Below are 15,700 nucleotides of genomic sequence, written 5' to 3' on the forward strand. Positions count from 1 at the left end.
GAACATACAGTGTGAGGAAGCGCGTTGGACTTTCACCTGACACGTTTTTAATTATTGAACCTCTGATATTTCTCTGTTGAAGAGAAGGGGGTAAAAAGACAAGATTAACTGATTAATGGTCATGGTAACCAATTACTCACTCATGGGGAAATAGATTTAACTTCGCCGGAGTAACACTTCTCCTCGGCGCTAAACGTCACACAGTGAAGCATCGCTCCCAACACCAAAAGCTAAAAGCATACTCTTGGTTGCGCTGGCAGTCTCAGTAGCTGCCTACTGGGAACACAACCAGAGCATTGCATAATGCCTCCTTCTGAAACAGTGAACTTGCTTCTACAGTCAAATGTGTGCTCTTGATCACTGAAATCTCAGTCCATTAGCGCTATCTGAAGTTGATGTATCCCAATTATCATAATAAGATCAGCTTGGTCCCGTACTCCGTGGGACTCCAAAGTCTCTTACTGCCACAAAATGATCAAAAGGACTTTGTGAACTAGACCCAGAGTCCCAGCTGTGGGCTGATTTGTTCAGTAGTGGTGAAAAAGTACTTTAATTGAATATGATGTATTTCTTTTTCTTCTACTTTTGGTCCGGGGGCTGCGAGCGGGAATGCAGCAGAGATGTGCCAGCTCGTCTTATCTTCACTAGATATCGACCGAGAAGATACTTTTCTTTGCTCAGATCGGCCCCCCGAAGCCCGCGATCCGGTTCAGTGTTTGCTAAGCCGCGCCCTGGTTATAGACTTCCTCTCCGTGATGCCAACAGGTCCCGATGTGTCCGCTCGGTCCCTCCTCCTCCCCCTCTCTTTATGCAATCGTAAATATTGTCAGTATGGAGCATGGGAATGACTCTTGCACTGTGATCCCAAAATCCCTTTTTCCCCTCCCGCCTCCACGTCTCGCTGCACACACACTGCGTCTGACACTTATGCATTATATGTTTATCAGTCTCTAATGAAACACTGACAAGTTCCCCCGCACAAGGGACGCTGTGTTCCATTAATAGTCCTTAACGAACCTTGGGCACTCACAAAAAGACCGGCCCTATTGCAGTTGACAGCAGAGGGGCCCTCAGCCCGGGCCCCCTGGAGAGAGAAGATATTAAGCGTTAGCAGTGTCTGCGTTAGCTCCTTCGGTCTCCTTTTCCTTCTCCCTATATGCATCTGTCTCCCCTTGGAAGCAGGAGGTGTCTCTTTCTATTTCTTCAGGCGCGCGTTACTTGACCACGGTGTTGATCACGGAGCCGGAGAACAGTGTCAGTTAATTTGTCACAGAACATTTGTGATTGATTTATTCATCCAGGGCTCAATAAATGTTTGTACTCTGATGAATCCCCCCAACCATAATTTACTCTTACTGGCAAATTAAATTCAGGCCTCTACGAGCATGTGCGTAGCATTTGATCAGAGCAACACCTTATTTATTTCTTTATTTGTTTATTTTAATTCATTTGAACGCCGCTGCCGTTTAAAATGCGCAGCAGAACGGGAGCATTGTGTTTGTTTCGGGGGCAGGATTTATCACTTTTCTTCCACCTGATTCAAAATGTACCATTGATGAATATTCACTGACATCTGCTGCTTTTAAGTCAAAGGCGTTTTGTAGCTTAACTGTGTAGTTCCCGTGGCCTTTTTCTTTTTGTGTGCGCGTGCGCGTTTTTTTTTTTTCGCCCTCAAACGTGAGAAACCCTCTTTTCGTCTCTCTAAAAAAGCCGCATCTCCCACACGACGCCTGTGATCTCTCTATTAGAATGTGACAAAACATTTGTTCTCACCAGAAATAATGGTCTGTAACATCCTCTAATGTGATTCACAGTTTATTTGCAAGTCCGTCGCCGTGTTGAACGAGGGGTTACGGGCGCGTCACACATATGGATAATTTTAAGCAGATGCATCTGGCGTGGCTACCATGCTATGATTAGTTTCCAGAGCGTTTGTGAGTGTGTAAACCATTGCCGACATGGATGAAATATAGCCTAGGTTCACTGGGAGTGCAGAGAGAAGAAATGTACCCCATCTGTAATACACTGTGTAGACTAATATCAGCTCCTTTTCTCTGATATTGCAGTGAGATATCGATCTGGTAAAATTGTCCCATATTGGAGCTGTCTGTTGTGATATTCATCATGCTGTCACCTCTCCCCAGCACCTACGCGTTATTAGAAACCCGGGTTTGAAGAGGTTGAAGGGTTTTAGTCTCCGAGATGTAGCAAACAATTCATCATGGGAGAGGTGGGGGTGGGGGGGGTGAGAGGGAGAGAGAGAGAGAGAGAGAGAGAAAAAGAATTCAGGTGAGGTGACGCTTGGGTAAGATTTATGTCTAGTCAAGCTGTACATTAAGAATTATATCATCAAGAAGCGGGAGCACACCAGCGGCTTCACCTCTATCTGCTGAGTAGGCCTATTTGCTCTCCTGCCAGGCTTAAATGGAGTTTTTAGCTTTTGAGAGAAGTCTGGAGGAATGTAGCATCTCACCCGAACGAAAGCAGTTGTCAAGCGTGCGTGGGTTTTTTTTTTTTTTGTTTTTTCATTCTTTCTTTAGTAAACCTGACACTTTGCTTTGTGCTCGGTGCCAATCACTCATTAGGAATAAAGCCCTCGACTGCTGGAATGTGCCACCTTCGGCTTGGCCCACTTCGGGGTGTGGGACTCCAGTTTGAGTTCTTGTTATTTCCCCCCCCTCTTTGCTCGCAGTCAGAGATCCTTCCGGAAGGATCACAGAGAAGCGCACAGACGGAATCCAATTCTTCCGTGTCTTGCAGAGGAATCAGGCTTTGATTTGTCTTTAACTCGGTACAAATGCTCGTCTGGGAATGTGCAGGCTGGGGGCTCCCTCTGAAGTTGTTTCGCTCTCTGGGAAGTGTGTGTGTGTGTGTGTGTGTGTGTGTGTGTGTGTGTGTGTGCGCGCTTGCACGCTAGGCTCTGCTCTGCTCTGCTCTGCTCTGCTCTGTTCGGCTCGATGTTATTGTTGTAAACAGCATTTAAAGCACAGCTGGCCAAATTGATCAGGGCTCGCGTTGGAGTGAACTCGAGCAGCCGAAGAGTGGGGCTGCATAAACAGGGCTGCTTGTATCTAAATATGCAAACACTCTCACAGCAGTCGACACTCGGGGGAACAGACACTGTTACTTCTGATGGGGAAACAGTGAGAAACAGGCCCGAGCGCCCTAACCTTTCCATGTATACAGAGGGAGAGTGGGAGAGGACGGGAACATTTTTCCTGATTATGTAAACATTTCTTTTCCTCCCCCGATCATTTTTGGACTCCTCCAAGTATTTACTTTTCATTAATTATTGAGAAAGAAAAAAAAAAAAGAAAATCAGAGGAAAAAAAATGAATAAACAGTAGATAATTTTTGTTTAATGTTTCACACAGGATTCCAATCCTCAGTGCAATTAATGCTAATCACCGCTGTCTTCCTGTTTAGCTTGAACTCGGAGTGTGTTTGTGAGCCGCCGCTCGTCTCTCCTCCTCTCCCTCCTCCCTCCTTTTCTTTCACTCTCCTCCTCCATCTCCGCCGTTAGTCACCGTGTCTCCTCGTGTTATGATTACATCACCCTTTCTGTCTGTTGTGTCCATTTAGACCTGAAATTAATCACATCCGACAATCTGGTGGTGCTGTTCCCAAAGTTCAAAAGCTTTAGCAGGACAAGAGTGATATGTACATATTTATATATATCAGTGTTGGGCAAGTTTTTTACTTATTCCTTGTTACTGTTATTTCAAAGTAATTAGTTACATTATAATATTACTGCCTTTGAATTGAAAGGCGTTGTATTACTTTTAAGTTACTTTCACCAAAATAAGTGGAAATATGGATTTTGCATGTTTCTCAATAGATCTTATTGTTTTGAAATGGCTTAACGACTAAGCTAGCATCGTACGCTAACAACACTACAGTATAATGGCCACAGTTATGGCTCATGGTGCAATACATATTGTGTATTAATGCATTAGTTTGACTAAGAATGGACTATTTTACTGTGATGATGAGTTAATATAGTAGAAAAAACCCATAGTAGTAGTTAAACAGGTTTGCATGGTCCTGTGTTAGCGCTGGAATGGAAATGATGAATCTTTACACCAAAAAAAGAATTAAATGTTATCAAGATGAAACAGGGACAATGACAGTTTCATTTATTTTGACATATTTATTCATATTGAATAAACAAACTGCTATGTCTATACTGTGCGACCGGCTACCGTAATACTTGTAGCCTGCGTGCAACTTTTTTTTTTTTTCTCAGCCATAATAAGCTAAAATTGGGGACAGTTTTAGCTGGGGGACAGGTTTTCTGTTGGCACAAGTCCTCTAACATTGTACCGCTTCATTTTTCGGACATTTCCATCTTCACCACACCTCGCAGTGACGCAGTCGCACCTTGCGCGTTTAGAGGCGCTACATTGAAAGCGATCAGGTCTGAAACAGTGTCTCGCAGCGCAGCGTTCCGAGTTCCGTGTAATCACATGCATGCCGGTATATTAAAAACTCATACGATAAGAAAAAAAATTTGGGGTTAGGATTAGTGTATATTGTAACCGAACGCCTAAAGAAAGCTGACACCGCGCTAGATGTTTCGTTAAATTACTTGTGCTATTTCGCGAGGTACAGCGAACTTTTGGTTTCGCACACCAGATAAACTTAACTATAATGTTGTTTGTATCCTTTTCTCTGACAAACTGGAAATAACAAGCATATGTCTAGCACTAACAGGAAGTTTACATTTGCTCGGATTTTCTGCTAATCTCAAATTTGTATAAACACACACAACTAAAACATCATTGTAATGCACTTTACTGACATTTGTACCGAGAAAAATATTATTGTAAAAAAGTAATCCATTCAGTAATGACATTACTTTTGTAACTCCTAACTCTAATATATATAAATATATATATATATATATATATAGAGAGAGAGAGAGGGAGAGAGGGGGAGAGGCGGAGGGAGAGGCAGCGTGAGATGGAGCGCATCAAGCATGTTGGAGGTACTTACCATTTGTAGAGTACAGTATATTAATTGCTTATCGGTTTTTGATTTCAGAGTCATTTAGAGTCAATCGAACGCATAATTTTCACAGCTATTGTTCTTTGGGGTTTGTTAATTGTCACCCCACTGGCAGAATTAAAGGCAAATTAAAAGCCTTAACTATTGACTCTATCTGAAGTCACTCTCCACAACAATTTCGCAAAACAATGGGGAGGATTAATGAAAATGCAGCTTGATTTCTGTTCTCCAAAGCTTTTGCTATGGGGAACCAATTAACTACCCTTCAGGATGACTTTCACTTCTAACTGCCGGTCTGTTCCACTGCCAGAAACTGGGATTAATTCTCAATTAATCCCTCCACCAGAACAACTCTGCCTTTGTCTGCTGGGGAGGACATGAGCATACAACACCGAGGTTACCCCGAGCCTGTTCGGCGGAGGAACCCCACCCCTCCTAAGATTGATACACCCTGTAGACTAGCTCTTCTCAAGCTGAAAATAAGAGCCATTAAAAGGGAATGGTTGACAATGATTTTTGTTTTAGGATTTTGAGCTTTATTAGCCATGCATATTAATGAGTCAATTAATTCCATTCGTCCTCGCAAGTGGTCTGTTTGTTTTTTTGCCTGACCTTTTATCTTAGATGCGTTCACGCTCCGCTTGGTTTAAGCACTTACTCCATACTGTGTTTCCCATAGCCTCATGTCCAAAAAGGGAGTTTTTATGTGTTTAGCACTAAGATTCTCCCCCTCTCTTTTGTTTTCTCCCTCTCATCCGTCCACCCTCCCCCCCACCTCCCCCCTTTCCGTCTTTTGCTTTCTCCCTCTGTCAGAATGCCTGCTGGATGTATTCCTCTCTAAATGTGACAGGAAATATGCTATTATGGCATGCAGAATATTTGCCTGATGGGATTTGCAATAAAATTACTACATTTCCTTTCCATTAGGATCTCTAAAACCCCCCCTCTCTAATTTATGATTACCCTAGCAAAAGACATGTTATATACATAAAGACTAAAGTAGCCCCCAGTCCACATTTAGCCCATCCCGCTTTCAAAGTTAGTTGAGAGGACAGGAGAAATAATTGAAAAGTGCAGCTGGACTGTGTACAATCTTGTAAGGGATGCCTAGAAAATGAGATTAATCAGTGCACAGACATTGTGGGGAAAAGTTTGCAGTGAATGCCTGACAGTCGTGCTCTTTCTCTCATTTCAAATGTTGGCAGGCTAGCAGGCAGCTCCAAGGGAAATGCGCTCCTTTCATACTTGAGTAATTGATGAATTGTATGCAATATGCAAATGAGAATCCATAAATCTTATGAATGACAGCTTAATTTATGTGAGCCTTAATGAATGCAGGATTAGATTTTAATTAAATATCCTCAAAGGCACCCTGACTGGGTAAGTTTTTAAAGCCTTGTTTTGAAGACTTGTTTCATATGCATCGCAGTTCATGAAAAAGAGAGATCAGTGAGAGTGGTTAGATGAAATTTCCTCGCAGTTTGAAGATAAGACCTGTTCTGTTTTGCTAACCAAAGGCACTCGCAATTAATAAATATTGGAGCAAAATCATATCTACCGATCTCATTTAGGCTTTCCTGGAACTGCTCATTCTCATACATTTGATTAACGGCATTTACTTTAAGCACTATCTGATTTCTAACATTTGGTACAGTATCTTTTTAATTAAGAGAATCATCCATTAGGCATGGAAAAAGTCAACCAATTAGGCTTTCCTCATCAGCTCCCGTGATGTTGGAAGTCTGCTTACTCATTATCAGAGTCTGTTGATGTGATACTAAACAATCTTCGACTCTGTAGTTATGGGACGTACAATTATGAAATCAGCTTTTAACATTAATGATGCATGGGAATAATCAGCAATTTATCACGTTTTAGATCTTTTTTTTTTTTTTTTTTTTAAGATTCTATTTCACAGCTGAGAGGCTTCAAACGGCTCTAATAGAATGCGATTACCAGGCTAAGCTCTTTGTAGCTACTGTAACAGTGGTTTTCTCTCAAAGCCCGGTCTGCGGTTTTCGGGACACCGGCTGGAAAGGATGGCGTAAGGAGCGTGACCGGCTCCTACGTACCATCAGACGCCGCGATGGGTCTCACCCAGCGTGGCTCTAATCAGGCCTGAGCCCAGACAAAGGGACCAGGAAGGCACCCACTCTCCCAACTACCACTGATCTCAACCCTGCACATTAGTCCACACAGGGATCAGAGCACAGACAGCACTTTAAAAGGGGTTTTAGTGGGATTGATGCTAACTCTCTCCCGCCTTTGATTTCACACCATTTGATCTGTGATATATTGTTCCGTAACAAAGGTTCACAGTTTGCAGGCGGATGCAGCTGTTCCTAACCCTAATAAATAAAAGTGTGTGTGTTTTTTTTTCTTCCCCCCCCCCTACACACACCTCCCCCGTCTTCCCCTCGCACTCACAAAACTCGCTGTAATCCGGCTATCTAGATCAGATAAGTGCGATGTGGCTACCTGTGCGAGGCGGTGTTTGACAGGTGCAAGGGGAAGCTGATTGAGATAATCCAAGAATAGGTTCAATGCAAATACAGATACAAGATGAGGGTAAGGATAGATGGAAGCTGGGAAAAGATGGATGAGTGAATGCATTCCCATGTATCACAGTGTGACTCTGAGATTATGATCATCACCACGAATAGACTGCCAAGGTCAGCAGGAAATATAAATCATCTTTTTTTTTTTTTTTTTTTTTGAAGGCAGCGTATGATTTTCACCATTTCCTTATTTTCCGAATTGTTATTATTATATTCATTGCTAATTAATTAGGCAATTATATTCTTGATTGGTTGTTTTTTTTTTTTAATTTAATTTAATTTGACTAAAACCCAACACTGTTCAGATTAGATGCTAGAAAGCCTAGATTTAAGCTTTTTTCAGAGTTTAATGTTCCGCATTTTTTTATTTATTTAAATGTAGATTAATTAATACAGTTCTTATTGGTTCCTTATCTTTTAGTTTGCATGGGAAGCGATGTTATCCGCCCTGTGTTCGCTCACCATACTCTTCTATCTTACATAGCAGATCTTAAGGCAGCTGATTAAGTTGGGAGCTGGAGAGCTGAGATCACATTCTAATCAACTTATAATTAATTAGACATATATGTTATCATCACAGATCCACAGTGGGTGAAAACAGCATTTTTTTACGCGAGCGTTTCCACACCCGTCTCTTCTTCTGCCGCCATAAGGCTGCGTTTTCCTTAAAGCGGAAATGGCGGCGCCTGCTTCTAAAAGCGACTCATTTCTAGAATTAAACTTCATCTTTCGCTTTCAACCGATGCCGTTATCCTACCTGTGGGGATTTTAAATTGGCAGGAATACACCACAGACATGTTATCCCTGTCTTTTAACAAACATAGTTAACCTCTCCGGGGAGCGGCGCGCATATTTTTAAAACCGTTTGATTGAACCGAATAGAAAAAAAAAAAAACTATAAGCTCAGCATATTCCGGCCCCTGATGGTCTGGGGCCTCTGAATTTCTGCCTGACCTGGCACTTAAAAGGTAAGAAGCTGCTTTGTTTTATCAATAAGACCTTGTTTTCATGGCTGGTCACCACCCCAGCAAACCAATCAATGGGGCATGCTCCGCTATCGCTGTGAGAGAAATGAAAAATAAACCCCAGATAATCCTTCAGTTAAAAGGTTACTCAGGGCGATAAAAGCTATTTTGTTAATTTATTTACTCTCTGCACAGGAGAGATAAAGAAAAGGAACAATTAGGGAATTCTAGGTGAGAGATTTTAAAAGGGCAATGACATTGGGTTAATATTTTATAAGGCCTGATTGGCAGAGACCTAGAGAGGCCTTTTGTTTACACAAGCCCCAGACGAATGATTCACTCGCTTGTTTTGGCCGACCGGGCGGAAATGGAATAAATATCTCCATCCTTACCTTTTAGAAACGTCAAACAAAAGCCTGAGATAAAAGGTTAATGGCTCAATCATAACCAACAGGAAATAATATTATGCTCTTTCTCTGCAAACTAGAGTCACTATTGACATAATCAGGTTGAATTCCTGAAGATATCCGAAGGTGGGAGGAGCCGACGACTTCCGCGTGTAACTAAATCCACTGAGGGAGCGCGCTCACTTGGGCTAAACATTACATTTGTGGTTTCAATTGATTTATAACAGATCATAATCACTGCATTAACGGCGTTCTGGGTAATAAGATCTCAGTCGCTGCTTCCGTTGTCAGAAAAGCGTCTGATGGGGAGATGTCAGATTTTTTTATTTTTTTATTTTTTTGGCCACGAGATCACAAACCATCACGATATCTCATTCGATATTATGCGCCTTATTACGCCTATCACCTTGTGTTGGCTTCCTGTAAACGGGGTGAGAACGCGAATTTAATTATTGTGCTTTTATTGCATTGTAGTGCTGAAATTGGACTCGTGTGGAGTGTATTGTTGGGCCCCGTGTAATCTGATTGCCTGCGCAGCGTAGTGTGTTGGATAGTATCGGGTTCCAGCCGACTCTGCTGGGTCAACACACGGCCGGGCCATTAAAGGAAGTCTGGTTCAGGGAAAGTTCACCACTATTTTCTTTTCACCATGGCAGCAAAACAAGAAAAGAGAGAATAGATGTGTAACATATTTGTGGCCCCAGCCCAAAGCTGGTGGGGCCTATTTTGTTTTCCTTAATTGAAGCCAGAGATAGGAAGGCCCTGAATATCTTTAGTATAAATATAAATAAAGCCATGAAATAAAATTCTTTCATGACTGACCTCCAGTACTGAAATAACATTGTGCAAACAACTCCCAATTTAAAAGCTGGAGGTTCTTATTTTGCGAAAGTCTACTAAAAGGCTAGAAAGAATAGAAAAGGCAACACAAGATAAGACCAAAAAATTCCAAACATAAATCCAGTTGTTCGGTCCTTTTTCTGCAATAATGGCCTAGTTTGGAGCGTTTTCTGTGCCAGGCTATTTAGGGAATCAGCATCTGCTGCTTGATAAATAGCCTGGCTCTTTGTTTGAGGCCAGGTTGAGTTCCTCTCTGGACGCAGCTTATTAGCCTGGATGGCTCCGACCATCGCTGCAGCCCCCGTTTGGATGTTAGCGAGCGTGCCTCAGCTGTGGCTTTTCAAGGCCCCGAATTACACATTGTTACGGATCATTGTGACAAATTGCGAGCCTTTAAAAAAAACTTGAAGAATAGTCACTGAACCACTTCTGTAATAAAGCCGGTTTTGCACATTTAAACAACGTGCTCAGCCACAAGTAGAGGAGACGGCGTTCGTTTTCTGAGAGGCTTTTCCTGTTGCTCGGAGGTTCCTCGGTTCAAAGCTCCGCTTCACTCTGTGTATTGCTTTCATGGCTGGCTAGTGTTGTTTGTGTGCAGGGAGCAGCTGAAATGTTACCCCTTGAAACACACGGACAGGCTCTCTTCGCAGCCTATCTAAACATTACCTTTACTTAACCGGGTCTTTGTACCCGGGGTTCACATCCTTTGACATGATCTAAGGGTGATGTGACATTTTTTTGTCCATTTGAGGGGCCTTTTTGCTTTTAGAATTGTTAGTAGAGAAAGCCTTTTACCCATCACATACCCGCTATTGAGGTCTTTCATAAATAATTCAGCCAGAGTACAAGTGAAAGTGATGACAGCAAAACTGTCTGCGATCTTTCCCTCTCTAAAGATCAAAGAGGTGCTTCTATAGAAATAGGAATTACGTTTCCAGACGTTCCCAGGTTGAACGGGCACTCATTTCTCTTTCTGCCTCCCCGCTCTCCCCCCTTTTTTCTCTCTCGTTGCCCTCTTCTCGCTTTTCTGTCATTCGCTCTCCCTCTTGATACTCCTTCCTAACACTTGTGCGTCCCACCCACCACCCACCCTCTCTCCAAAGCAACCCAGTCGAGTCTGCTGCGAAAGTCGGCTTTTAGTCCTAAAACCTCCAGAGCCGACGTATGAGGGAGTCAGCACATTCAGACAGATAGAGTGAGTGCACTCTATTAGCAGGACTGAGGTAAATAAACCTCACCAAGACATGGCTGAATAAATTCAACATCTAAGGCTGCGAGGTATCCGAAACGAAAACACTGCACTGCTTGGCAGATACGACCTTTGGGAAATGTAGTGAAATGTAGTGTAACACAAACTGCCTCATATACTGTACTGGTTGATAAAGTCCAGGGGAGGACATTACTGTTGGTGCAGAAGAGCTCATCAGCTTCTCGCGCTGATTGGAGCTAAAATGTTTTTCGGTGTTCGTTTGCGTCGACTAGCGAAGCAACAGCCCAGTTTATCTACGGACGAATGATCAAAGAAAGCGATAAAACACCGTTTTCTGATCCACTAAAATGTGTAATTAGCCCCTATTAACAAATACATTTGTCCCGTGTTAATAAAAGTGTTTTAAAGAGGAATTTAACTCAGTTCGGAGAACTTCCTGCTGAAGCTTGAAATGGACTATTGTATGTGAAATAATGTATGAAGCCAATATGTCACCTTTGTCACGTCACCGCAATTCATCTTCGGGCCGAGACATCCCGCTCCTTGTTCATAAAGAATATACCTCTATAGAAGCTTTGCCCATTACGCGCTCATTGTTTTTTTTTTTTTTTTTTTCTTCTTCTCACCCTGTAGGCTTTTCTTCGTAACTATAAGCGAGCAAAGTAGGTATCGATTGTAACTCGAAGCTGTATTAATAAGCCAATGAGTAAGATGTGTGGAAAGTCAGGGGTGTATCTGCTTTGAAGGCCTTTTCTCCTCCACAGCGAGGTGGCACAGTCATTTATCACGGCTGGATCTGTGCCCCTCGTTTGGTGTAATAAAACTCCCCCATCAGAACCGTCCAACAGGTCTGAATCACTCTGTCACACCACCTTCCAGCTAAGGCACGCATTAAATCAAGCAAGCAGAACATTTCCTAAGGCAGCCATTGCCTTTTAATTTCCTGAAGAACCTTAAAATATCATTCATTACCAGAACTACACATATTTGGTTTTTAAAAGTCTCATAAATCAATAGTGGCCTGACTGCAATAATTATAACAAGTTAACATGTAATTTCCAGGCCGAGGGCCGCGCGCTGGATTTTAGCATATGCAAACGAGGCAATTCAAATAGTGTGGGGATATTAATACGGAGGAACAGGTAACGAGGTACGGGTTATGAATTATGCATCAAAAAAGTGGTTGATCTTCAATAAAGGAAATGAATTCACCGTGTAATCTAATTAGTTATGGAAGTCTATTATGTTGAGCTGCAGAAAGCAACTGTCCTTGAAAAGAAATTTATTTACAGTACATGTTAGCTCTTTGGAATGGAATTGCATTCTGGAGTGCTCCAAATGTTAACACTCCCCCACCGCCACCTCCACCACCTCCACCTCCACCACCACCACCACCACCACCACCCGCAACCACATGCCCCCCTCCTCTCCTCCCTCTCCCTCCTCCGCCGCCGGTCTCCTCTTAGTCTCTCACCCCCCTCACTCTTCTCTTTCTCTGCCCGGTGTGTTTTTTAGCTCCAGACCCGGCCGGCCTCCGAAGAGAACCCAGAGCGTGACATCACCGGAGAACCCCCACATCATGCCCCACTCGGTCCCCGGCCTCATGTCCCCCGGCATGATCCCGCCCACAGGTACGGTTTTTGGCCCCTCGCCTGCATCTCTCTCTCCCTCTCTCTCTCTCTCTCTCGCGCTGTTGCTAAGGCTCGGATTCCCTCCGTCTGGGTCTCTTCTATCTCTTTCTCCCTGTCACACACACACACATTTACAGCCTCCCTACGAGTGGCCTCCCCGCAGCTTGTCCCCGAAATGGCAACCAGTCCAAAGTGACACATGCACCCAACCACCAGACACCAGCCGCTCACTCGTTTACCAAAAACAGATCCTCTCCGCTCAACCCCCCCCCCCCGGAAACCAAGAGAGGGGGGAGAATAAATTGGAGTGGAGATCTTTTCTCTCAGATTATTCCAGTAGATGTTGCATTTTGCCTTGAGTGCATTCTAATTAGTGCGATTAAATCCACTCCACTGGTATATGTACATAGGCAGTGGTGATGCTAAAGCAAGCTTATCGCCACAAGAATCAACAACAACCGTTTGTGCCCTAACTTACCCCTGGGCCAAGTCTTATTGCAACTAATGCTTTTGTTCTATTTGTGGCTGGCTTCATTGTGGCTGCTTTGATGTCGGTGGCTCTAAGTGCTCTGATTTGCATATTTTGCTCTCCTTCTTGATATGTCTTTTAATGATATTGTTCTGTGGAAAGGAGCTCTTTGAATGCCCATTCAGCACACACTGCACGTTGTATTTAACCAACTATTAACTGTGTTACTCCACAAAGAGATGAAACACCAACAACAGTCTTTCCACAGTGATCTTCAGTGTGTAAAAAAAAAAAAAAAAAAAAAAAAAAACATTTCAATTTCATCTCTGTAAAATGTATTTTGTTTTCCCCCCTTCTTTCTCCAAGAGACAACAAAGCAGCATCTACTTTGAAATTCAATATTAAACACAGGTCCGGCCAAGAGATTCAGTGCAGCGGAGACGCAGAGTGCTTTGAACTCAGGGAATAGGGTGAGGTCAGTGGCTATCGGTGCCGCAGTGAAGAAGGCAAACTTAAAGGCTGAAGTGAACACAGGAGAAGGACAATGATGAGAAAGACCCGTGTTATTTAGTGGAACATAAAGCAACAGAAAAGCCTTTTGATATCACCCCTTCTAAGCCCAGAGGGACTCTATGATCTTGACATTTAGTCAGGGTATTCAGGGGGCAGAGATAAAGTAATTGAGGTTTTTTTGGTCTTCTCATAACTGCCTTAAGCTCCCTGACTGTGGCGAGACGGAACTTTTACACCGGTCTCCGTCTCGTAATTAAACCATTTATTGTTTTGATGATGGCATTAGGCATTAAACGTCAGGGAAGTTACAGATTTTGACAGATTAGCAATTAAGTATAATTGACCACACATAAGTTAGCATCTAAGTAGGCGACTAATTGATCTTTCCCTGCCATGTCCAAATGTTCTGATTGATGATTTTAAAAAAAAAAAAAAGAAATAACAACGTCACTGAGAAACTGTCTTCGATAGTTACACTATCATGTCATGTCATATTAGTTCATTTTTCAGATGACTTGGCGCCTGCACACACAGATGGAATACGGGCCGACGGCTCATTCCTAAGGCTTCACCAATTCTTCGAGACTCCACGAAAAAGCCACTGCACTGGTAAATTTGGGCAGCATGAAATGTTTTGTTCACAGTAGCATTAATGTCACTTCTCCCTCCGATGCTCCCACGAGGGGGAAGTGACGTGCTACTGTGAAAACTTGCACTGTATGATGCTTTTTTTTTTCCTCCCCCCCCCCCGCAGTTGCTGGTTATCAATCGAAAACCGGCTCGTGATGGACGTGTCGTCGTCAATTAATTTCCTGTTTTTTGCACTTGCACTGTTTTCTGGGATCCGGTCGTTGAAAAATCGCAATCAGCGAGACGTTTTCGCGTTTGACGTTAGGCTCATCAGACGGCATGAGAATAAAATCAATGACTGTGTTGAAGTATAAAACACCAAGACGTCTGCTTCGCTGCTCAACGCGACCAAAGAGGCGATGTGAAACACACTGTTAACATATGTATCCGTGCCCTTGACACCAGTTCCATTTAGAAAAGGACATCTTAATATGCTTAGTTTTCCCACTTAAGGAAATACCCTCATATGTGTGTGAAAGCACATGTGTGTACGTGTAAGTGCTTGAAGGTGTGCATGCTTGCGTTCGTGCCCCCCGGGGAAGGGGAAGGAGGGAGGGGGGTGATGATGGGGCGGTGTGTGTGTGTGTGTGTGTGTGTGAGGGCGGGAGGAGGGGTTACGCTGGAGCCTTTCCAGTTGCTGATGCATTACAGGCAGATTGGCCCCCAAATCGGATTATTTGCTGTGGACTGACACCACACTGAGATGACATCTCCTTTAAAGTGGAGAGGGAGCCTCCACTCACACTCTGGTCACTACTTAAGCAGCAGCTTCAATATAATTCATTTATGTCCTGGATATGGCTTGAACCCTTTGAATAACGCAGGAGTACTGCATTTACCATTAGAGAAATGAATGTCACCTACTACCTCCCAGGGTGCATCCTGTACTTTACTGATAAGAACAATATTTTCTAATGCCTTACTGTACGAGCACTTGTGCGGAACGGCGGCGGCGACGCAGAGCGCCGGCTCCGCTTTACAAGTGGAGACATATTGTAACATTTATACTCCGTTAATGTACAATTAGCATGTCATCGTCTGCCGCGGAGTGGATCATCTACTCTACTTCAAGCTGCTTTAAAATAGATCCAATATATGTGCAGCGGGTAATTTAGTGTCAGTTCTTTGTGTCTCCGCTCCTCCTCTTTGAGCCGGCTGCTCGTCATAAGGTTAGCGCGCGCGGTAATTGATACTAAATTTGCCATGATGTGGATGGCGCAGTTCAAGTGGTTTAGTGTACCTTCAGAGCGGCGTCGCTCCCGTTCCCCAGTTCGACGTCGCTTGGCCGCGCGCGCCAACCAGTCAATGCGTAAAATTAGGCGGCCCGCGCTCGTCGACGTGGAGCGTCCCCCTCCTCTGTTTGTCCCGCTCGGCCGATAAATAAAGTGTGTTTTCATTGTCGCCCCGTGGTGCAGACAGGGAGCAGAACAAAAAACACGACAGATAAGCGCCGGTGTTTTAATTTTTTTT

General features: G+C 43.5%; 1 protein-coding gene across 11 annotated transcripts in view; it reads left to right on the forward strand.

The window, feature by feature from the left end:
* Nucleotides 1-15,700, forward strand: part of dachd (dachshund d) — a 93,553-nt gene that overhangs the window by 37,341 nt on the left and 40,512 nt on the right. For 7 of the 11 annotated variants that reach the window (XM_047600520.1, XM_047600528.1, XM_047600521.1 and 4 more), the window contains exons 2-3: nt 12,503-12,618; nt 14,099-14,209. In XM_047600520.1, coding sequence (XP_047456476.1) covers nt 12,503-12,618; nt 14,099-14,209 — 227 coding nt within the window. The remainder of the gene's footprint in view (nt 1-12,502; nt 12,619-14,098; nt 14,210-15,700) is intronic. The other 4 variants (XM_047600529.1, XM_047600530.1, XM_047600531.1 and 1 more) reach the window with 2 other exon arrangements.

Source organism: Mugil cephalus, chromosome 12 (assembly GCF_022458985.1).
Source record: "Mugil cephalus isolate CIBA_MC_2020 chromosome 12, CIBA_Mcephalus_1.1, whole genome shotgun sequence".
Classification (NCBI taxonomy): domain Eukaryota; kingdom Metazoa; phylum Chordata; class Actinopteri; order Mugiliformes; family Mugilidae; genus Mugil; species Mugil cephalus.